This window comes from Anarhichas minor, unplaced genomic scaffold (genome assembly GCF_050575085.1).
Source record: "Anarhichas minor isolate MPS153535 unplaced genomic scaffold, ASM5057508v1 ptg000084l, whole genome shotgun sequence".
NCBI lineage: Eukaryota > Metazoa > Chordata > Actinopteri > Perciformes > Anarhichadidae > Anarhichas > Anarhichas minor.
The window spans coordinates 183,162-207,881 of record NW_027466530.1 but is presented as its reverse complement, the minus strand read 5'-3'; the positions used below and the strand labels follow the sequence as shown (position 1 = coordinate 207,881).

At 43.3% G+C, this 24,720-nt stretch overlaps 2 protein-coding genes and 1 long non-coding RNA gene across 4 annotated transcripts in view; 2 read left to right on the top strand and 1 right to left on the bottom strand.

The window, feature by feature from the left end:
- Positions 1-1,773: 1,773 nt before the first annotated feature.
- LOC142938350 (uncharacterized) lies at positions 1,774-2,872 on the top strand. The gene is made up of 3 exons (XR_012949560.1): positions 1,774-1,916; positions 2,046-2,138; positions 2,759-2,872. It is a non-coding gene; the product is annotated as an uncharacterized LOC142938350 (long non-coding RNA).
- Positions 2,873-5,754: 2,882 nt separating this feature from the next.
- On the bottom strand, positions 5,755-7,146 carry LOC142938360 (D(5)-like dopamine receptor). Its single transcript, XM_076081661.1, has one exon. The coding sequence runs from the start codon at positions 7,144-7,146 to the stop codon at positions 5,755-5,757; it is 1,392 nt and encodes a 463-aa protein (XP_075937776.1).
- Positions 7,147-9,054: 1,908 nt separating this feature from the next.
- Positions 9,055-24,720, top strand: part of LOC142938361 (uncharacterized) — a 36,432-nt gene continuing 20,766 nt past the window's right edge. For both annotated transcript variants that reach the window (XM_076081664.1, XM_076081663.1), the window contains exon 1: positions 9,055-9,473. The gene's annotated coding sequence lies outside the window, so the exon portion shown is untranslated. The remainder of the gene's footprint in view (positions 9,474-24,720) is intronic.

The window sequence follows — 24,720 nt, the reverse complement described above, 5'->3', positions numbered from 1 at the left end:
GCTTTTGTGAAGATTAATTTTGTCTTTTGAAGAATATTAAGGTAAGTCATCAAGCAAACAGTAACTGTGTAAAATGTTTATGTTTCTGTCTGCTGCCAATGTTAGCTAGCGTGAGCTAACGCTTGCTAATCGTTAACTAGCCGACGCTAGCTGACTTAGCTAACACTCACTGCACATTTCGTCTATTAGCTAGACTTATTCAGGCATGTCTTGGCGGTAGCCTAAAGACTAGCTTTTCCACCACTGCCCCAGGTTCGCCTGCAAACATATTTTAATTGTTAACTAGCCGACGCTAGCTGACTTAGCTAACAGTCACTGCACATCAGCTTAGCTAAACTTGTTCAGGCATGTTTTAGCGGTAGCCTAAAGACTAACGCTAGCTGTTCCCACCACTGCTCCAGGTTCGCCTGAAAACATATTTTAATTTTTCCATAACGAAAGTGGAAAGTCCGATGTACATTTTAATTGTTCGGTTTTCTTCGAGTTGACACAGCCAACGTATTTTGGTCGCAGGTCGCACGACATTACAACTTGGAAATTCCGAGTTACAAGTGAATGCAGCATGAACCGTGCTTTGAGAGCGACGTTAAACACGGTGGTGTTGAAACGTGCAGTTTGCAGCCGCGTTAGGTAGACAACTAGAAGACTATTTAACAGTACTGTTTGTTTCGTTAGCGGTCTAGTTATATTATTTTACGTCACGTGATGGGTGTATGACGTTAGCGGACATGTTTTTATATATCATGCAAAGCGTGGTTGAAGGAAACGATAATATCACGGGAGTGAACGCAACAGTTAGGTTAGACTATGCTACGTCTGTGTATTTAATGACTAGTGCCGTTGTAACAGTCTTTCCAACACACCCATAGTTTTTCACATGGACGCGAGTAGCCACTGGCTTCATTCAACGTTAATAGATTCCAGTGAAAGTGCTTAAAAGCTGCAGCTGCGCGCGCACACCGATCTTTAGCCTCACTGAATGCGCAAATTAACGACCTTTCCTTCCCCCTCTCGAGCTGTCAGCTACATTAAGCTGTCTGTGACTGATAATGAAGGAGAAATCATCTCAATCTCCATTTTATGGTAACTTAAAACAAAAAAATCCCACAATTATATCGAGGAGGCTTGTATACGTTATGACCCAGTCATTTCTTTTGTCTGTCAGGGATATTGGTGGTCTTAGCTAGCTTCTTTGACCTGTGTCAAAAAGATTAGTTTAACAAAATCAAATGTTTATTCCTGTGATGCCGGTAAAGCATGCATTTATCAAGGGATTTGTCTCTAAATAACAACATATAAGTACAACTTCCTTTTAACTTAAATATTCTTTGTCCTTTTCAGAAGAAGTGCTCACGGTAACTGCCTGAGGGCTCTTAAAGAGCTGCTTCGTCAACGCTGGATGCCGGTTCACTAAAGGTGAGATGCCAGTAGCCTATAATTTGGAGGATATTTAGGCTTAAGGAGTTATAATCAGCGGTAGAGCAGTTTTTGACAAAGCGTTAATGCTACAATTTTATTAGAATTAATAGACTAGCTCGCTGTAACAAAAGTTAAATCAAAATCAATTTTCAATCAATACTTTGTCCTGTCACTCAGCCTGGTGACTAAATAGCAGTATGCTATCTATTGATTCAATTTGGCAATTGCAGTGATGTCAACAATTGTGACGGTGTTTTTGTTTGCAGAATGGTTTTCAAAAATGTCCACATTGGTCCAAGCCGATTTAGTCACTCTGTTTTTTTTCTGTGTGTTCTAGGTGTTTGCAGGGTTTAACTGGAGCCACCACAAACCTGCAGAATGACTTTTTTGATGCTGTGGACCACTACACAACACCGCACTTTGTCACAATCTTCAAGTCCAAGAACGGAAGTGTTGGAGAGACATCTGCTGAGTTTGTGCAGCAAATTGATTCACGGGTGAGTCCGTACTGTCAAACAAACATTCTGGTGACACTTGTTTCATTGTCACATTGACAAACATATTTGTATGGTCAGATTTGAATGTTACATAATCTTGAACTTTTTTTGTTAATTATCCACTTCTAGAAACCAGATGTGACAGCAATGTGCACCCTCGTACTCAGAGGCCTCCCTGTTCTACTTGGTGATGACCCCAGTCACTTCTACCACACCTGCTTTGTAAGTTCTCATAGTTACATCTTATCCAGACATTTGTGTGAAATTGTCATAATTGGCATATGAATTATTGAGTTATGGCCAGAACGTGTTTTGTGAGGTCACGGTGACCTGTGATCTTTGACCACCAAATTTCGACCTTGAGTCCAAGTGGACCTTTGTTCCAAATTTGAAGAAATTCCCTCAAGGTGATCCTGAGATAAACATAATGCCTCAAGACGTATCACAGCAAGGCTGAGTCCCAACCACAGCGGCCGGAAGTTGATTTGGATGGAGGCCTTCGCTGCATGTCATCGCCTCTCTCATCCCTGCCTTTTCTGTATAATGCACAAGAGGTAGATCATATCTCTCCCTCGAATACATTAGCTAATACAATCTAACGAGGATGGCAAAGAATATTTAGTGTGAGGAAGACTTCAATACTTAATTTCTTTCATCTTCTTTACTGGACATCTGTAAACTGGTCAAAACTGTTTTAGGCTCACTAATGTGGATACAACTACTAAATGCAGGTGTGTGAAAGGAAAACGTTATGGGCAAGGCTGGAAGGCAGCGTAGACGGGACATATGACACTGACAATTTATATTTCCTTGTTGTAATGTTTCTGTTTGGTCTTACACAGGATTCTGACAGGGATGATGCCTGGGCACAAGTATCTGTTGGGGTGCTGACGAACATCAGTGAAGATGTCCCTCTCTCCAAATCAACTCCACCTTGACCCAGTGTCTACTTCCACCATTGTTGAGGAAGGTATTGTAATGGGTGATCTCCTGAACCTACCTCAAGCACTTTGCCTCTTGTTTGTGTTGTCATTTTCTTTACGCTTGGACTGAATACCCTAAAGCCATGAAAAACACTTTCAACTTCATTCAAAGAGTGACGCTTGGCACAAGACAAACTCCCACCAAAACTGCAAACTCTTAAAAATAGTTGGAACGTAAATTACTGTATAAAGGTGTTGACGTTTGGCATTGGATTCAGTTGCTTTTTGTTACGTTAACTATATTAAGGCACTCGTTTCAAATAGTTAGCCCATGGATTCATCAGCAAGTCATGTCCAGAGGCTGCCAGTGTGCCAGTGTATGTTAAAAAAGTGTGTGATCCAATGCCAGAGTCCTTTCTCTTTCATACTGTTCTGCTAACTGAATGAAGCCACTTTGTAGTTGTCAGCCCGTTGGTTCTTTACCAAGTTTGGTCTATGAACAACGTTTTATAGCTATTACAGTATTAACGGTGTTGTTTCAGGACTGTATGTTAGGTTAAAGATCAGGGTTGGATTTTTCTTTTTCAGTATTATAATTGCATTTATTTTTATAAAGCCCAATTTATACTACAGCTGGCAAGTATTGATGGCAGATAACTGTACCATCACTGATTTTGATGCTGGCATATGTAGGCTGATGGGGAAAAAAAGACAGTCCAGCAGACTCCATTGTTCACAATACTCCTATAGCAGTGAGTTGGCAAAGCAGTGTAACATAGCTGAGCATTTGGTGTTTTAAATTGCTATTGTGAAAAAGTTGTTCCTCTGTGAAATATAGAACCTCCAGTACATGTCTATTTGATGATCAAATTGTACATTTTACTAAATGTTTTTATCTGAACCAAATCCTAATGTTAAAATAAAAAAATCATATACTAGAACTTTGAACTGTGTCACTACCTTGATTTATTATGTGTAAATGTGATTGTTTGAAGACAATGGAACCTGTTATTCATTATTGTTTAAAGGATGTTTGACATACTTAAGTTAGACGAGTAACATGAACTTTGTTGTTTCAAGGCAATCGGTTTGCATGGTTTTACCAAGTAAATGATTTTAGTGTTCAAGTAAATACAACTGGGAAATATTAAGTAGCAGTAAATGTCACATAAGTTAGCCTGACTTAAATAAATGTGTTGCTTGGAATACACACAAAGTATATTTCACTTGAAATTATTTAGTTTGAAATAGTAATTCTGAGTAGGCTTTACTAAGTCAAGAGTACATCTTAAGTAAAGTTTCAAGTACTCTTCACTCGTTTTTTTTAGTTACTGAAACTCGAGTGTAAGTATACTTATACTTGAATGAAATGAGTACCTTACTTTACTTGCTTTTTTCAAGGCAATCGGTTTGCATGGTTTTTTTTAAGTAATTTTAACTAATTAGATTTTACAGTGTACTAAATGAACATCATGCTGTATTGAAGAAGACTTGAAACTAGAGATTGAGACCATAAACTCATGTTTACAATGTTTACTGAGGTAATAAATCAAGAGAGAAGTAGAGTCATTTTCTCAGACTTCTATACAACCAGAGCAGTCGCCCCCTGGTGGACACTAGAGAATGCAGCTTTAACTTCACTCTTCAGAACTGGAGCTTGTCTCCTGGTTTAAAGGTATATTATGTAGCTTTGTCCTTTTGTCTAAACTAAGTGTTCAAAGTTGGCAAGCAGAAAGAATAGAAGCCTCACACTTCTAGTTGAGAGGGATTATTTTTCTATTGCACTGTTTGTTTTATGAAAATGTTGCATGTTACACCTTTGCAGAACTGATCAGTATTGGAGTCTGGAAGTGTAAACAGCAGCCGCTCCTTCACAACACAATTCATTCTGAATGCACACAAACACTCGACTGTCTCGTCTCTTCAGCTTCATGTTTTATTTTATTCTCGGTGAACGAGCTCTCGACCAAACGTCCTGCAATTACCTGGAGGGCCAATTAAACACTGAAACTAATGTAATTATGAATTATCTTTAACATATCAAAGGCAGCTTCAGTGAGTCACATCAAACAAACGGGTTCAAAGTGTCTCCATCACTCAACCAACTGACTTCAGTCTGTTTTTACACAGCGAACAATTAAAACATGAAGTCAGCATGTCGGATACTTTTGGTTTAAACTTGAGTCTAAATATTAGAATGACTTTGAAAGTCTCACACAAACTGAAGGAAGTAGTCATTTTTGTTTGGGACTATTTTCAGCGGTGGATGAATCTATATTTGGTGTTCTAGTGAGTATTTGTGAGTTTGAGTCAAACTAAACTGTCAAACATCAATCAGAGTTTAACTTTTAATCAGTTTTTATAATAAAAGAGTCGATGCTTTAAAATCATCGGTCATTTAAAACTCTAACAGTCAGAAATACATGACAGGAATACAATATTAGTATTATTAGTATTAGTATTATAACAGATGGTTGTGACTCCAGATCTTGTTTAAACTCAGACAAAAATATTTCCAACATAAAGTTATAAAATGCATCATGACATGAAAAGTACACTCTGGAGATCAGTTCGATCTCTGGGTCCCAATCTGGAGGTCGAGACCCCAAAAGAGGCCCCAACGTGAATGTGAAGGGTCAGAAGATGAAGAAAATGAATTAAATTATGATAATACAAATATAAAGTAAAAGTTTTAACCTAAAATGTTGAGTTTTTCTGGGTTTTCTCAGATTGAAAATCCTGTAAGTGAAACAGTCTGATAAGAAGAACCATCACACTTTGGTTGAACTGCTCATCACAATAACAGGAGCAGCTTCACCCGGCATGGCGTCTGACGTTGAGGGAGAACCCACATGAAATAAAACCGAACCCATAATATTGAGTGTTTATTGTTCCAGGGCCTCGTGGGGGGGGGCTCACATGTCCTGGATTTGACCCGGAATAACATAACAGTCGGTGGGTCCGGAGGAGCTGAAGGGCAGCATGTCTAAAGAAATCTCCGCCTCGCACTCGTACTGCAGGATGGCGGGCAGCAGTAAGTTGCTGTGGTGGCGGGAATCCTCTGAAGTAACGGAGACCTTGTCGAAGTCCTGATCCACGTCTCCGTTCGTGTGCGGCGGAGGAGGCGGCTGCATGAGTCTCTGCGGCCCGGGGCCCGGCGCGGCGCAGGCCTCCTTCTGCATGGTGGTGTCGTGGTGATAGGACACCAGCTCGTTGCTGAAGTCCACCGCCTCCACCGCGGAGCTGGAGCAGTACTTGTTACAGCCCAGGATGGTGGAGAAGGCCTTCCTGAAGTCCGCGTTGAAGGCGTAGATCACCGGGTTCAGGGACGAGTTGGCCCAGCCGAACCACACGAAGATGCTGAAGGTGGTGTCGCTGACGCACGGCGGCTCTCCCTCCGAGTCCAGGTCGCAGAACGGAACCACGCAGTTCAGTACGAAGAACGGCAGCCAGCAGAAGACGAACACGCCCATGATGATGGACAGGGTCTTCAGGACTTTCGTCTCTCTCTTGAAAGACGTCTTCAGCGAGCTCTCGTCCTGCGTGGACGCGCGGTGGTGGCGGTGGCTTTGCGCGCGGGGCCCCGCCGCCCTCTCCAAAGACGAGATCCGTCTGATTTGGATTTGCGCGATGCGGAAGATGCGCGTGTACGTCCCCACCATGATCACCACGGGGATGTAGAAGCTTATGAGCGACGAGGAGATGGCGTAGGTCCGGTTCAGGCTGGCGTTGCAGTCCTCCGGGTCGTCCGCCGTCGAGTTGTCCACGCGCGCCCGGTGCCAGTTGAGCTGCACGGGGATGAAGGAGATGAGGATGGAGAGGGTCCACGCGACCCCGATCATCAGGAAGGCGAACCTGCGCGTCATCTTGCGCTCGTACCTGAAGGGGCTGGAGATGGCCCAGTAGCGGTCCATGCTGATGATGCACAGGTTGAGGATGGACGCCGTGGAGCACATGATGTCGAATGCGACCCACGTGTCGCAGAAGCGGCCGAAGAGCCAGATGCCGGCGACCTCGGACACCGCCCTCCAGGGCATCACCAGCACGGCCACGAACAGGTCGGACACCGCCAGAGAGATCACGAACGAGTTGGTGACTTTGGAGCGCAGGTGGCGGAACTTGATGACCGCGGCGCACACCAGCGTGTTCCCCAGCAGGGTGGAGACGATCAGCGCGCACAGGACGCAGCCGGTCAGCGCGCGGAGGCTGAGACCACCGCGTGGACCCTGGCTGTCCGCCCCCGCTGTGACCACCTGGTGCTGGTCCAGGTGGTCCTGGTCCTGGTCCTCGTTAGAAAAACTCTCCATGGGTATTCAGGCTCAACTTCTTCGCCTTCCTGTTTCCACCATCACCTGCAGCGCGTGTCCGCTCCAGACTCTCTGTGTCCATCAGAAGGAGGAGATCCTCGTGAGGGTCCGCGACACGGAGACGGCAGAGAGAGACTCGGGTCTGCAGCAGGAGTCAGACCTCCCGTTACTCCGGTTACTCCCGTTACTCCCGTCACACCGTCACCTGATCACATGTCCTCACCTGGAGCCAAATGTCCACAACTTTAGAGATGAAACGTAAGATGCGAATAATTCATAAAGTCATTCCTCAGAACATAACGAGTCTGTCTGCTGAGTCTCTGAGCGGGAATAATGCAGCAAATAATTCAAACACTGAGGGAAATAAAGAAATATAATATACATCAAATATATAGACTTTAACAACGGATTTAATATTTCACTTGTAAGCTAACTGGTCTGAGTTTGGGGACGTTTTCTCAGAAGAAGACACATTTTGAATGATGTATAGAATATTATAGTTTATTGTTGAAGAAGCTCCAGAGCAGCATGAAGGATGTGACTCCGCCCTCTAGTGGACACACACTCGCATCACACCTTCATCTCATTCATTCACCAGAAAACATCATCACTTCACAGTAAAATCGACAGTGTCAATGAAACACTGAAAGAGTCGATTTGAACACTAAGTCAGTGAACATATGGTCCCTATCTACAGAGTGTTAAAGTCACACTGGACATAGTGTTACATTTTTAGAGTCAATTTAACTCTGGTTAGAGTTCATATTTTACACTACACTGAGAAGTGTTACTCAAATCTGACACTATGATGTAAATAACACTCGTAGTGTTATTTACATTTGACACGAGGTCTTTTTGAGTGTTAATCAAAATTAACTCTAATGAAGTTACTCTTCATGAGTGTTGGACCTACTTGACACTAAGTGTTGATTAAGAAATTACTCCAAATACAGTGTTGATGTTTAACTGACTCCTGCAGTGTTAAAACATGTTTGCTCTTGTATTTACTCTCTTAGTGTAATTCTTACCCAACACCTTATTTTCTATTTACTCCTTTTTAACTCTTCAACAGAACACTTTTAAGAGTTTTGCATTTTCTACTTTACCATGCCAGCTAACACTTCAAACAATAAAACTAAAAATGTTTGCAGGGGAAAAAACAACAACCACCATTATATCCAAATCTTAATAAAAATGTATTAAAAATAAAAACATTTAGTTTGCATACAATTTTTCATTATCAGTTTAGAGATGCATGTGTAACTCCCATTTGTGCTACACTGTAACAATTAGACCTCACTTTCAGTTTCAAAGATGGTATATTTAGAATATACAATCTTAACAATGTCTGTAAACACTGAAAACTGTGTGTTTACAGTGCATTTAGAGGATACACACATCCGAGTACTATTCAAGCCATTTTCACCCAACAAAGAACAAACTTCACTATCATCTGCAATCTACCAGCAGGTGTTTGAAATACATTTTTAAAGGACAGATTCACAGATTTCTACCTTTATTTCAATTTCTCTGCTCATGGTGTAAATCTAACTGCACTCAAATTTGGTATTAAAACATATAGTTACGGATACAATATTTTAAAGTGACATCCCTCATGGCTCTATATATATATATATATATATATATATATATATATATATATATATATATATATATATATATATATATATATATATATATATATATATATATATATATATATATATATATAATTAATTATGTACTTTTAATGCAGTATTGTATCTGAATACTTCCTTGTTTCATATGAAACATCGCTGCGGTGATTAAATGATGTTTATTGATTTATTAATGGAGTCTGGTGATGAAAGGGTTATGTTTACTGTGGACAGATGACGTCAGTGTCAGCTGTTCCTCGGGCAAGCGCTGTCCGCGTGCACGTGTGCGGATGATTCAGCAGCTCGTGCAGCAGCAGCTCGTCCTCTGCACGGACGGATCTCCGGTAAAAAAATAACAACGGTTTTTATTTTGGTATCGATTCACCTGCTAACAAGCTCGTGAACCCGTGCAGGTGATACGTATACGCCGGAGACCCCGTAGTGTTCGGCACAGCTGTGACAGGCCGTAGAGCAGCAGCGGACCCCCCGCAGAGAGACGCTCCGTTCCGCTGGATGTTCTCAGTATTTCATGTTTGTATCTGGACTGTGATCTTCTCTCGCTCCTCACACGGTGTCCGGCGGGATCTGACCCCAACACATCCTCACCGACGCCCCGCTGGGTTCATTCAACCAGCGCGACTTCACACATTTCCGCATCTTCCACCGTCTGGTGCTCCGTCTATCCGGCAGGTGAGTGTCGGTCTCCCCCAGCGGAAACCCTCCTTTAACTGTTCCGGTGACACGTTCACGTCCACTAACACAGACGAACACTCGCGTCAACACGAGACACGGTATAACCCGCTCACACACCGGTGGACCGGAGACTACGGCCGGTTCACCGCGTGTGGAGGAGAAGTGAGTGTTAACGGGCTTCTGATGGCGCCACGAGAACTCCTGCAGCTCATCGTTTATCCACCAGAACATGTCACCATGACGTCACATGTTGGTCATCTGATTCTACATGAGATTATGATACAATGTATATTAAATGAGTTCAGAACATGCGCATGTTCTACATTCAAAACATGATGAAACATTATCTTTAATAAATGTCTGTTTAAAGGAAAATGAGGGTCAAGACAAAATAAATAGATGTTTCATTGATTTATTCATTTACAATCATATAGAATAAGAACAACAGAAATTAAAGATGAAATAACTCTTTGATTAATGGAAATAAAATGAATCTTTGAAGTCAACAAACATTCATTGAATCCAGTTCCTCAGATGAAGATTTGCAGCTTTTCTTCGTCTCATGTGAAGAAAAGTGAAGAATATGTTTCATTGTTTGATGAAACGAGCTGTGAGACATCGTAACATGTTTTATTCAACAATTAATCCATAAAATAAGCAATAATAACAGTGATGGTTAGTTACAGCCCTGAAAACACTAAACAGTGCGTGGATATCCCATAATGCTTTGTGTACATGATAGACGGTGTCATTGTATTATCTCTACAGGTGTGTATGTATGACAACGCTTTATTGATTTATTACTGTTTATTTTAACCTTTTAATCTCTACATGAATATTCATGAGGGCAGAGTGTTGTTCTATCAGACACGTTGTTTTATTTGTTCGGGCTGTAGATGATTATCAGACGTCTTGTCTGAGACTGTTCGTTGAGAGAAAACAAGACATTTAAAGATATGAGTATTTAGATAAATATAACATTTTGATTTTACAATGAAAACTGAAAAAAATTAAAATAGTTCAGTTGATTTTTGAGAAGTCAAAGAGACAGAAATGTGTTTCAGTGAGGAACGTCTGAGAGGTTTAACCACATTATGTACATTCTTCAGTTCCACCGGGTTCCCTCTAAAGTCCAGAGGGGGTTCCTCACCAGGTCTCTGCTGGTCCTGGTCTCTGGAGCGCCATGAAAGATTCTCTGGTTTTATCTGGGTTCTTTAATTCTTTGGCTCGTAATATTGTTTAAGTTCTCTGGGTCTCTGGTCTGGTTTAGTTCTCCGGTCTGGTTCTGTCCTCGGGATCTTAAGCTCCACGGTCTCTTGAGTTGTTCTGCTCTGCAGCTAGAGAACAATAACTACTCACCTTTTGTTTTCCTTCGTGTCTTGTAGTTCTTTGGTTCTGCTGGTTCTGCCTTTTAGACCTTTAGTCTTGTCCTGTAGATCTTTTGTTCTCTGGCCTCTTGGTGACCTTGTGTTGCCGGTTCCATAGTTGTTGGTTCTGCTGGTTCTATAGTTGTTTGGTTTTCCACTCTTTAGTTCTGCTGGTCTTCTGTATTCAGGTCTGTTGGTTCTGTTTGGTTCTCCCTGACAGCAGCAGAACAGAAGATGAAAAACCTGTTCTTTACTAGAGAACCAGGAAGAACTGAAACTGAAGACACGATGCAGCAGAAGAAGTGAGAGAACAGTGGAACCCTTGAAGAGCCTCTGCTAGCTGGATGTGGACCGGTGGAGCTCAGCTCATCAAACATGTTCTGTTCTCAAAGAAGAGGAACATCTCACCTGGTGCATCATGTATCTAAAGAGTGAAGAACACAAAGCTTTTTCTCTAGGGAACATTTTTTTAATCGTAATTTAGAGAATATGAATTATTTCCATCACAATGGATCCGTGTGTTTCTGTAGACCGGTTCTAGAACTCACGGTTCTAGAACATTCTGGAGTCTCTGTCTGAACCACGTTCAATAAACTTCAATGACATTTTATAATTTATAATAAACGTTAATAAAACCAGCTCTGATTCCCCAAAACAGTTGTTTTGATCGCAACACAAAACCGTGAAATTTGTCCTCTCTGTGTCCTCAACTCTGTCCTCAACTCCGTCCTCTCCGTGTCCTTAACTCTGTCCTCTCTGTGTCCTCAACTCTGTCCTCAACTTCATCCTCTCCGTGTCCTCAACTCCGTCCTCTCCGTGTCCTTAATTCTGTCCTCTCCGTGTCCTCTCCGTGTCTTCTCTCCGTCCTCACTGTGTCTTCTCTCCGTCCTCACTGTGTCCTCTCAGGCTTCATTAGTCTCGGTGGTTCATCAGTAATGAGTCCAGTTTAAAGCCGAGTCATGCTCGGTGGCTAACTTCCTGTTGTTCTGCTGAAGGAACCTCCTGACTTTTCCTTTTTCTCCTCCACTGGATCTCTTTCTGTGTTTCTGCTGCTGATTCACTCTCTCTGTGTCTCCTCCTCCCTCGTACTGACTCCTTGTCTCCTGTCTCTCTGTGTCTCCTCCCTCGTACTGACTCCTTGTCTCCTGTCTCTCTGTGTCTCCTCCCTCGTACTGACTCCTTGTCTCCTGTCTCTCTGTGTCTCCTCCCTCGTACTGACTCCTTGTCTCCTGTCTCTCTGTCTTCTCCCTCGTACTGACTCCCTGTCTCTCTGTGTCTCCTCCCTCGTACTGACTCCTTGTCTCCTGTCTCTCTGTGTCTCCTCCCTCGTACTGACTCCTTGTCTGCTGTCTCTCTGTGTCTCCTTCTCCCTCGTGCTGACTCCTTGTCTGCTGTCTCTCTGTGTCTCCTTCTCCCTCGTGCTGACTCCTTGTCTGCTGTCTCTCTGTGTCTCCTTCTCCCTCGTGCTGACTCCTTGTCTGCTGTCTCTCTGTGTCTCCTCCCTCGTACTGACTCCTTGTCTGCTGTCTCTCTGTGTCTCCTCCCTCGTGCTGACTCCTTGTCTGCTGTCTCTCTGTGTCTCCTTCTCCCTCGTACTGACTCCTTGTCTGCTGTCTCTCTGTGTCTCCTCCCTCGTACTGACTCCTTGTCTGCTGTCTCCTGTGTCTCCTTCTCCCTCGTACTGACTCCTTGTCTGCTGTCTCTCTGTGTCTCCTCCCTCGTACTGACTCCTTGTCTCCTTCTCCCTCGTACTGACTCCTTGTCTGCTGTCTCCTGTGTCTCCTTCTCCCTCGTACTGACTCCTTGTCTGCTGTCTCTCTGTGTCTCCTCCCTCGTAGTGACTCCTTGTCTCTCTGTCTCCTCCCTCGTACTGACTCCTTGTCTCTCTGTGTCTCCTCCCTCGTACTGACTCCTTGTCTGCTGTCTCTCTGTGTCTCCTCCCTCGTACTGACTCCTTGTCTGCTGTCTCCTGTGTCTCCTCCCTCGTACTGACTCCTTGTCTGCTGTCTCTCTGTGTCTCCTTCTCCCTCGTACTGACTCCTTGTCTCCTTCTCCCTCGTACTGACTCCTTGTCTCCTTCTCCCTCGTACTGACTCCTTGTCTCCTTCTCCCTCGTACTGACTCCTTGTCTGCTGTCTCTCTGTGTCTCCTTCTCCCTCGTACTGACTCCTTGTCTCCTTCTCCCTCGTACTGACTCCTTGTCTGCTGTCTCTCTGTGTCTCCTTCTCCCTCGTACTGACTCCTTGTCTGCTGTCTCTCTGTGTCTCCTTCTCCCTCGTACTGACTCCTTGTCTGCTGTCTCTCTGTGTCTCCTTCTCCCTCGTACTGACTCCTTGTCTGCTGTCTCCTGTGTCTCCTTCTCCCTCGTGCTGACTCCTTGTCTGCTGTCTCTCTGTGTCTCCTTCTCCCTCGTGCTGACTCCTTGTCTGCTGTCTCCTTCTCCCTCGTGCTGACTCCTTGTCTGCTGTCTCTCTGTGTCTCCTTCTCCCTCTTGCTGACTCCTTGTCTGCTGTCTCTCTGTGTCTCCTCCCTCGTACTGACTCCTTGTCTGCTGTCTCTCTGTGTCTCCTTCTCCCTCGTACTGACTCCTTGTCTCCTTCTCCCTCGTACTGACTCCTTGTCTGCTGTCTCCTGTGTCTCCTTCTCCCTCGTACTGACTCCTTGTCTGCTGTCTCTCTGTCTTCTCCCTCGTACTGAGTCCTTGTCTGCTGTTTCTCTGTGTCTCCTTCTCCCTCGTACTGACTCCTTGTCTGCTGTCTCTCTGTGTCTCCTTCTCCCTCGTACTGACTCCTTGTCTGCTGTCTCTGTCTTCTCCCTCGTACTGACTCCTTGTCTGCTGTCTCTCTGTGTCTCCTTCTCCCTCGTACTGACTCCTTGTCTGCTGTCTCTCTGTGTCTCCTTCTCCCTTGTACTGACTCCTTGTCTGCTGTCTCTGTCTCCTTCTCCCTCGTACTGACTCCTTGTCTGCTGTCTTCTGTGTCTCCTCCCTCGTGCTGACTCCTTGTCTGCTGTCTCTCTGTGTCTCCTCCCTCGTACTGACTCCTTGTCTGCTGTCTCTCTGTGTCTCCTTCTCCCTCGTACTGACTCCTTGTCTGCTGTCTCCTGTGTCTCCTTCTCCCTCGTGCTGACTCCTTGTCTGCTGTCTCTCTGTGTCTCCTTCTCCCTCGTGCTGACTCCTTGTCTGCTGTCTCTCTGTGTCTCCTTCTCCCTCGTGCTGACTCCTTGTCTGCTGTCTCTCTGTGTCTTCTCCCTCGTACTGACTCCTTGTCTGCTGTCTCTCTGTGTCTCCTCCCTCGTACTGACTCCTTGTCTGCTGTCTCCTGTGTCTCCTTCTCCCTCGTGCTGACTCCTTGTCTGCTGTCTCTCTGTGTCTCCTTCTCCCTCGTGCTGACTCCTTGTCTGCTGTCTCTCTGTGTCTCCTTCTCCCTCGTGCTGACTCCTTGTCTGCTGTCTCTGTGTCTCCTCCCTCGTACTGACTCCTTGTCTGCTGTGTCTCCTTCTCCCTCGTACTGACTCCTTGTATGCTGTCTCTCTGTGTCTCCTCCCTCGTACTGACTCCTTGTCTACTGTCTCCTGTGTCTCCTTCTCCCTCGTACTGACTCATTGTCTGCTGTCTCTCTGTGTCTCCTTCTCCCTCGTACTGACTCCTTGTCTCCTTCTCCCTCGTACTGACTCCTTGTCTGCTGTCTCTCTGTGTCTCCTCCCTTGTACTGACTCCTTGTCTCCTTCTCCCTCGTACTGACTCCTTGTCTGCTGTCTCCTGTGTCTCCTTCTCCCTCGTACTGACTCCTTGTCTGCTGTCTCTCTGTGTCTTCTCCCTCGTACTGACTCCTTGTCTGCTGTCTCTCTGTGTCTCCTTCTCCCTCGTACTGACTCCTTGTCTCCTTCTCCCTCGTACTGACTCCTTGTCTACTGTCTCCTGTGTCTCCTTCTCCCTCGTACTGACTCATTGTCTGCTGTCTCTCTGTGTCTCCTTCTCCCTCGTACTGACTCCTTGTCTTCTTCTCCCTCGTACTGACTCCTTGTCTGCTGTCTCTCTGTGTCTCCTCCCTCGTACTGACTCCTTGTCTCCTTCTCCCTCGTACTGACTCCTTGTCTGCTGTCTCCTGTGTCTCCTTCTCCCTCGTACTGACTCCTTGTCTGCTGTCTCTCTGTGTCTTCTCCCTCGTACTGACTCCTTGTCTGCTGTCTCTCTGTGTCTCCTTCTCCCTCGTACTGACTCCTTGTCTCCTTCTCCCTCGTACTGACTCCTTGTCTGCTGTCTTCTGTGTCTCCTCCCTCGTGCTGACTCCTTGTCTGCTGTCTCTCTGTGTCTCCTCCCTCGTACTGACTCCTTGTCTGCTGTCTCTCTGTGTCTCCTTCTCCCTCGTACTGACTCCTTGTCTGCTGTCTCCTGTGTCTCCTTCTCCCTCGTGCTGACTCCTTGTCTGCTGTCTCTCTGTGTCTCCTTCTCCCTCGTGCTGACTCCTTGTCTGCTGTCTCTCTGTGTCTCCTTCTCCCTCGTGCTGACTCCTTGTCTGCTGTCTCTCTGTGTCTTCTCCCTTGTACTGACTCCTTGTCTGCTGTCTCTCTGTGTCTCCTTCTCCCTCGTACTGACTCCTTGTCTGCTGTCTCCTGTGTCTCCTTCTCCCTCGTGCTGACTCCTTGTCTGCTGTCTCTCTGTGTCTCCTTCTCCCTCGTGCTGACTCCTTGTCTGCTGTCTCTCTGTGTCTCCTTCTCCCTCGTGCTGACTCCTTGTCTGCTGTCTCTCTGTGTCTCCTTCTCCCTCGTGCTGACTCCTTGTCTGCTGTCTCTCTGTGTCTCCTTCTCCCTCGTACTGACTCCTTGTCTGCTGTCTCTCTGTGTCTCCTTCTCCCTCGTACTGACTCCTTGTATGCTGTCTCTCTGTGTCTCCTCCCTCGTACTGACTCCTTGTCTCCTTCTCCCTCGTACTGACTCCTTGTCTACTGTCTCCTGTGTCTCCTTCTCCCTCGTACTGACTCATTGTCTGCTGTCTCTCTGTGTCTCCTTCTCCCTCGTACTGACTCCTTGTCTTCTTCTCCCTCGTACTGACTCCTTGTCTGCTGTCTCTCTGTGTCTCCTCCCTCGTACTGACTCCTTGTCTCCTTCTCCCTCGTACTGACTCCTTGTCTGCTGTCTCCTGTGTCTCCTTCTCCCTCGTACTGACTCCTTGTCTGCTGTCTCTCTGTGTCTTCTCCCTCGTACTGACTCCTTGTCTGCTGTCTCTCTGTGTCTCCTTCTCCCTCGTACTGACTCCTTGTCTCCTTCTCCCTCGTACTGACTCCTTGTCTGCTGTCTCCTGTGTCTCCTCCCTCGTACTGACTCCTTGTCTGCTGTCTCCTGTGTCTCCTCCCTCGTACTGACTCCTTGTCTGCTGTCTCTCTGTGTCTCCTTCTCCCTCGTGCTGACTCCTTGTCTGCTGTCTCTCTGTGTCTCCTTCTCCCTCGTACTGACTCCTTGTCTGCTGTCTCTCTGTGTCTCCTTCTCCCTCGTACTGACTCCTTGTCTGCTGTCTCTCTGTGTCTCCTTCTCCCTCGTACTGACTCCTTGTCTGCTGTCTCTCTGTGTCTCCTTCTCCCTCGTACTGACTCCTTGTCTGCTGTCTCTCTGTGTCTCCTTCTCCCTCGTACTGACTCCTTGTCTGCTGTCTCTCTGTGTCTCCTTCTCCCTCGTACTGACTCCTTGTCTGCTGTCTCTCTGTGTCTCCTTCTCCCTCGTACTGACTCCTTGTCTGCTGTCTCCTTCTCCCTCGTACTGACTCCTTGTCTCCTTCTCCCTCGTACTGACTCCTTGTCTCCTTCTCCCTCGTACTGACTTATTATACAAACAAATATATGTTATTTCTTCTCACTCTTCAAAAATCCATGATTTTGTTTATATTTAATATTAAACGTAGAATATCTTCCTCTAAACGGAGCAGATGGATTCATGGAGCTTTAATCCGTTCTGAGTTAATTAAATTCACTTAAAGTTTATAATCACATGTGATGAAGACGAGCAGGAACTGGAACCACATGGAAAATGACAGAAATATATATTTCTTTCCACAGTTTCCTAATTTTGATGCTAAGGAGTCGTGCTAAACCTCTGAGTCGTTCTCTATAGATACTATATTATTGTTAATATACATAACAATCATCACATTCCATGACTCCATCCAGTAGTTGTTGAGTAGTTTGAGTCGACTCATGTTGATCTAGTTTCACCTCCGGGGTTTTTTTTTGTGGCAGGCAACGTTTGTTGAATCTGTGCATCTCTGTGTCCGTCCTCTCGTCTGACTGTCTGCACAGTTTCCTCTCTGATCTAATCATCTTCATCTCCTTCATCATGATGAACTCGGTAGCTTCTTGAAATGTGTTCTTTGCTGAACGTGGTGTTTATTTACTCTTTGAGTTCCGGTTTATGTCAAAGTGGTTTCAGATAAAGTTCTTGTGGCTCTTTTTCTTAAAGGGACAGTGTCTGACAGCAGAGAGTAACAACATGACCCTCAGCTAAGCCCCTCCCCTTTCTAAGTCTTTAGAGAACTACGGTGGCCCTTTAGGGACAGACGGGTACTCTAGGATTGTTGTACTACTAGCAGCTACTCCTATCAATACTCGGAGTTCTAATCATTGTTTTTAAAAAAGATTTATAAGATTTTCAAAACAAATAAATTCAGACCAGGACGAGTATTTATATTTAAAATCTATCTAAATATTGTTTCTAGAGCAGTTATGTTTACAATATAACAAAGTCATTAATATTCACTGCAAACAAATTCAAAATGCCAATAAAATAAATAATATTTCTGAGTTGAAGTTTATAAAGAATGAAGAACACAGACATTCCTCCTGTCCTCATGTCTTCTGTCATAACGTCCTTTGTCCTCCTGTCTTCTGTCCCCCTGGCTGCTTTGTCTCAGCCAGCAGAGAAACTTTACAAAAAATAAAAGAAGCTTTCATCCGATCGTTTGTTCTGGGTTTCTGTAAACTTGGCGTCAGTAGCCAATTGAATTAGGTTTCACTTTTGTTTACATGTTCACAGATGTATTGATGAAGTTTTGGCTTTTCGTCAACTCGATTATTCAGTACCGGGACCCGTTTAATACCTGGTTTCTGAACGCATCCCTTCAGATAACGTAAACCGTAAAGTCTCTCTAGAGCCAGTGTTCAGTTTGTCCGTTGTGGGCTCCTGTTGAAACATGGTGGTGCAAGATGGCCGACTCAGTGGCAGACAACCTGCTCCCTATGAAGATATAAATGTACTTTTCTAAGCTTAATAAAACCAAAATATTATTAATTTCAGGTGATTATTCGCTGATTAATTAAAACATAGTTATGAATATTATATTCCATTGCTGCCAATAAACCTCTCTAAATGTTACACACTGTTCCTTTAAGACTAGTTTTAACCTTTGAGAAGTTCGACTTGGGGTGTTTCTTGTTGAAGTACTTGTTGAAGTACTTGCTGCTGTAGAAGTTCTTGCTGCTGTAGAAGTACTTGCTGCTGTAGAAGTACTTGCTGCTGTTGAAGTTCTTGCTGCTGTAGAAGTACTTGCTGCTGTTGAAGTACTTGCTGCTGTAGAAGTACTTGCTGCTGTAGAAGTACTTGCTGCTGTAGAAGTACTTGCTGCTGTAGAAGTACTTGCTGCTGTTGAAGTTCTTGCTGCTGTAGAAGTTCTTGCTGCTGTTGAAGTTCTTGCTGCTGTAGAAGTTCTTGCTGCTGTAGAAGTTCTTGCTGCTGGAGTCTCTGGATGAAGAGTGGTGGATCAGGAGGAGTTTGCTGGTCAGAGAGAAAGAGCTGCTTTGCGGCACATTAATGGGGGGGGGGGGGGGGGGGTTCACAGCTCCCAGTACAACAGAGATGTTGTCCATGCCAAGTTACTATGACATCAGAGAGGAGGGGGGGGGTTCTACTGCTGAGAACCTGAAGAACAAACATTCTGGACTTTTACGTTCCCTCTTTGAGGAAAATGTCTGAATGAGTTCACGTTTACTGTGAAGTAACTGTTTGTTCATAAAAATATTTACTGTAAAAATAAGACTTTCATTTTGTTAAAGTCGCACAACGACATATTTTAAAACATATAACTATTAATGGATAAAAAAGAAGCTGAAATAAGATAATGCAGATTTGTATAAAGTCTGAATTCATGTTTGGTTAGTTCTTTCCTCAAGACGAGCAAACAACTTTTAAAATACTTGTTTTCTGAATGGAGTTTGGTTCAATCGGTGCTAAGCTATGCTAACATTGTAGCAGCTCCATCAACACTGAAAATAACGTTATATATTTAAAATAACTAATTCACAAACCTCCAGTTTGTGGTTTCCTCCCAGTCTTCATGTCAAACACATGAATGTCACATCCTGTTCATGGATGTTGGACGTCTCTAATTAAACAGTCTGATGGATATTTAAAGAAACCTGTAGATCAGATTTCCTCCTGATGTCTGTCTGTTTGTCAGACGACCAGCAGCCATGAATAAAACAAACGCACCTCACGGCTAAATGTGGCTCTTCTATTTTGATAAGGAGTCGTCCTAACTGATGATGATGATGGTGATGGTTGGATGTAGAACAGACTCATTCCAGAGCCTGGAGGTGAATTAGTATTCAGCTAAAACATGCCAGCCTGCAAACAATTTTTATCTTTTTATTTACTTATTGACTAATTTATCCACCTGTTTGCTGATGATATGTTTTAGTATATCCCCAATGTCTCAATCAAAGGAAGAATCAGCCTTTAGGTAAGATCCTAATCTATAATATTAACACTTTATATCAGAACGGATTATTTTATTTTGTAAACACATGATGTAACCTTTACTGAAAATTATATTTAACTGATCAATTTGACTTTTGGCTTTGCACCATATTGATAACCGTTATTCTTAGTTTGTTTATTTGCTGCAAAGTTTTATCTTTAAGGTAGATGTCAAAGACGGGAGGAGGAGGAGGAGGAGGAGGAGGAGGAGGAGGAGGAGGAGGAGGAGGAGGAGGAGGAGGAGGAGGAGGAGGAGGAGGAGGAGGAGGAGGAGGAGGAGGAGGAGGAGGAGGAGGAGGAGGAGGAGGAGGAGGAGGAGGAGGAGGAGGAGGAGGAGGACTAAAGGGTTCAGATGACAGCACACAAAGAGGCTCTCCTCCTACCCATAATCTCTTGCTGTTCGGGGTTGTTTGAGGTTGCTGGTTCAGATTACGGTTACATTGCTGAAGAGCAGCAGCTCAGATCTGAGGTTTCATTCAACGTATCGATGACTCCACCGACAAGTGCAGTTACGTCACAACGGACCTTTAAACTCTCCACGGCAGCAAACACTTCCCTTTATCTGATAAAGAGAATAATATCTGACACAACAGACAGTGAGGCATCTATAAATCATACACATGAAGCTCTAAAAGCACGCTCTGTTTTTTTGATAAGACGTAGTGATAAAACATTACTGCAACTAAAAGTTACTTATAGTATCAAAAGCTAAACCTAAGTAGTTTAGTTGTCTCAACCTAGTTGGCCTGAAACATGTTTTTTAAGTTATTGTCACATAACATGTTTTTGAGGAAATATAAACTTTCCCTGAATTGAGGAGCTCAAGCTGATGAAGCTGTCGTGTCTGTGATTGAGACTGAGAGCAGCAGCAGCCGATCAGGTTTCTATTGATTCATTCATCATTGATCGATGAGGGAAGGTGATCCTGCTGCTGCACAGCGTTAGCCTGTTAGCTGTTTATATTCTAAGCTGCTTTGTTACACATACACACGTGTGTGTGTGTGTGTGTGTGTGTGTGTGTGTGTGTGTGTGTGTGTGTGTGTGTGTGTGTGTGTGTGTGTGTGTGTGTGTGTGTGTGTGTGTGTGTGTGTGTGTGTGTGTGTGTGTGTGTGTGTGTGTGTGTGTGTGTGTGTGTGTGTGTGTGTGTGTGTGTGTGTGTGAAGATAAATGGTGTTCAGTGGGGTCAGTCTGGACCATCTGTTGTCTCCGGTCCATCTGTGAACTTCTCTTTACTATCAAACAATCACAATTACTGTCAGTGATACTCGACATTACTATTGTTGTTATTGTAATGCGTCTTTGTGAGCCAGAAACACTGACAAATATGTATAATATGAAAATACTTTGACCAGCTATGAATTGTAAATAAATACAATTTAAAATGAGCAGATAAAAAAATCAAATAATGATTCGACCAACATTCTTATCACGTCATTTTTTGTACTTATTAAAAATATTATTTTGAATCTTTATATATTTGAACAGTTCTTTCAAAATAGAACACAATTATTAAAATAAGCTGATTTATGTTTAGAAGAATATTCGGTCTGGACTGGAGGTTTTTTTCACGTCTTTATGACGTAATTATGAAGAGAAATGACTCGATAAGATGGAGGTTTCAATACATGAAACTATAATAGATAAAGAAAAATATTGTATAAAAGCTTTTAGTAAAATTATAGAACAGTTTATGATATGAATGAAGAATTACAGCAGAAATGTATATATTTCACCATTGATAATTTCAAAGCTTTCAGCTGATTATTAAGTGTGTAAATCACACAGCTGACATTCTTTTAGTTTTTGTTACTTTTACTTGTTCTGCTTATTAGAGGAGATGAAACATAAACAGACAAAAAGGTAAATGTGATGCGCCCGATCTACTCTGGTGATTCTGGCCGGCGGCCCTCGATTCCTCTCAGCTCAGTGAGCAGAGAAATGGAGCGTGAGGACATCGATAACCCAGTGAGACTCAATGAATGTACAGTAGAGGAGGAGGTGGGGGAGGAGAGGAAAGGGGACAGGAGAGGGGGGGAGGGGGGAGTAGCTGAAACATGTCAATAGTTAAATATTTATAATACTCCTTTTTTTTTCCAACATTGTTAACACTTGTTGGCTTTTGGAGAATTGTTGGATCTATATATTCCATATTTTTCCAATTTTTGTAAAAGAAATTATCAAAGAAATTCAACATGCGTGTTTTTTTCTATTTTATGATTGATGTCATCATAACTGTTATTCTGCACTAAAGACGTGTTCTAGTTCTCTCTACTTTATGATGCTTCTGTTTCCATAGAGGAGCAGGACTTTTATTTTGAAAATCAAGACCACAGAGGAGGGTTCAGAGGGTTAAATATTTTAAGTAATCAACCAAATGTATCATTAATTCAAACTAGATTTTCATTTGAATTAATGTTAACAACCTGAGAAGAGTTCTTTAAATGTAATATCTTGAAGTCTGGAGCCTTTTGGACTTTATTTTTCACCAGCTTCTTGATCCAAACTATTGATTTCATTCTTAATATCTGTGGTCTTATCTATATCTCGTTGACCTCCAGGTCAGCTCATGTTCATAACGACTGCACTTTAATCCTGTTGTATAACGTCAGTGAAGCTGAACCTTGAGCCCGTCTGTGGTTTAGGTTTCAGCTCCTTTAAGGTGGACTCTTCTTCCTCTTTTGAAGTTTGGATCCAGTCCGGTTCTCCCGTATCTCTCAGTCCAACACTCAGTCTGGATGTAGAACAAACCACAGCTGAGGAATAACCTCGTCTACTCTTTGGTGAACTCGTCAACAGATAACTGATCATTTGTTCGTGTAGTTTTCTGGTCAAAGAATGTAAACAGGAAGTCGTGTCTGATGGGTGCTTAGGGAGGTCCCCCGAAACCTGGTTCTGAAGGAGTTTAACCAGGATTATTGATCAGAAGAAAAGGATAATCAATGAAAAACAATCATCAAAGAAATTCAAGTTGAGTTTAAAAATATATCTTTGTATTTATATATATATATATATATATATATATATATATATATATATATATATATATATATATATATAAATATATATATATATATTATTATCAGCTCTGATTCCTGAACTCCATTAATGAAAGTGCTGAGTCAGCAGAGTTCAGCACTGAGCTCATCATGGGATCCTTCATTGACCAGGTTCAGTTCCATCACACGGCCGTTGAGGTCAAGACACACTCTGCTCTTTTCACCGTCGTTATTTCATCTGAACACGTGACGCTGATACACTCAACATCCTGTATTTACACTATCACACTGAATAATCTCAGCTCAACATACGTGAGATGGTTTTCATGTGGTGTTCGTTTTAGTGGATTCATCGCTTTGTGAACGAACAAAATGAATCCACAACGTTCTCAATCGAATAATCACTTTTGTTATTCATCAAGAATTAATACGACAGTTTTTGGGTTCAGCTTCTCAAATTTGACTATTTGCTGCTTTGTTTTATGTTGTCACTCTGATGGAGATGATCATCAGCTCCGTACATTTTGGTTCAGACGTTCATGCTCCCCACAGGATGAACCCTAGGGACTATGTAGATGCATTTGTAGAGAAGGATTTAGTTTAGACCTAAAAGTGTAGAAGCTGTTCATTTAATTACCATAAAACGTCACACATTCATGCTCCCCTCAGGATGAACCCTATGCAGGACTTCAATGCATCCTCATACAACGGTTCATATGTTCATTTACGAAACGATACACTCAGCTGGACTGTTTAATGCTAATTAGCAGGTCAAAGGTGATACTTAACATTCATGCTGTAGATGATTGATTTAGAGATGTGATGAGCTTCATAGATTATAATCACTCACAAAGTTAAACTTTATTTCCTGGACACACAGAGAGGATTGTAGCTCAGCTATTACTTGACGAGGGAGGATCTCATTATCATTCAGTCGTGACCTCGTTCATCACTCTTCATTCCTCCTGTGTGTCCTTGGTATCACAGCTGGACGGACACACACACATACACACACACACACACAGTGCAGGAAAACATGGCCGCCTGGCCTTTGTCATCATGACTTTCTGTTTCTGAAGACTGCAGCTATCTGTCTGTTAAAGGTTTAATGTGTAATGTTGTGGAGTTCTGTATTTATATGATCACAGATCTGTGATTATAATCAAGGGGATCATCACGTCCTCTCCTCTTTGTGCAGCGTTGTGGTTCATGAACTCACTTTTTATCCAGTTATAATCTTTGTTGTTATCTTATCCAGACGTGTGATGCTAACGTTAGCTCAGCTTGTCTCTGTGTCTGTGTGGAGCTGATGTGAGCTGAGTGAGCTGAGTAAACACTACCAGAGCTTTAGAACCAGCAGTGGATGAGTCCTCTGAAGACGAGCTCTGACTGTACGTCTCCTGCTGCAGATAACAGACCCTGACTGCAGGTCTTTGTGGGCTTGTGATGCGTCTCGCTGTGTGCGGTGGCACAGCAGTGTGGAGGTTATGACTCAGCTCAATGCACCACCTTTTACAGGAAACACTTCAGTGGTTTATCTGATGACACGGTGCTGTAAGAAATACAAATTCAACTTATGGCTGAGACTTCCTGCCGCTGGCTCTCAGTGGGTTATGTAACCCTGAATATTCTTCATGTCGGTATGTTTCTGTTCAGGTGTTTAATCTCTGAAGGCCTTCAGGACGTGCAGCTGATCACTGAAATCACAAGTTCATACCTCTCTGTCTTCTGCTTCAGACAAACACGTCAGCAGGTTTAAACTTAGGAGCGCTTGTGATGCTCAGTGCAGTTTGGTCTTGAGATACGGTGGCCTTGGGCGGACAAATGACTGAGGAGGCTTTCAACATCAGACTGCAGGGCGAGATGATTATTATTATTATTATCATCATCTGGTCTCATGATAAAGACAGGAATCCAACAGTTGAATAAGGCCTTGATTGTTTTTCTAGATTAAATAATGAATTAAAATAAAGGTAGGACATTCAGATCATTAGTAAGTTATCAATACACAGCACTGTTATTGTTGTTTGCACTGTTAGCAGCATTAGTGGCTAGCTGCCGGCTCAGCCGAGCGGAGGCAATAAAATGCTCCGAGTATCGAATTAGCACCTTAAATGTTCTCTTAGTTTCCCTTAAAGT

Bases quoted from the DNA above. Each gene is read 5' to 3' on its own strand.
- LOC142938360 (XM_076081661.1), bottom strand. From the start codon at position 7,146: ATGGAGAGTTTTTCTAACGAGGACCAGGACCAGGACCACCTGGACCAG.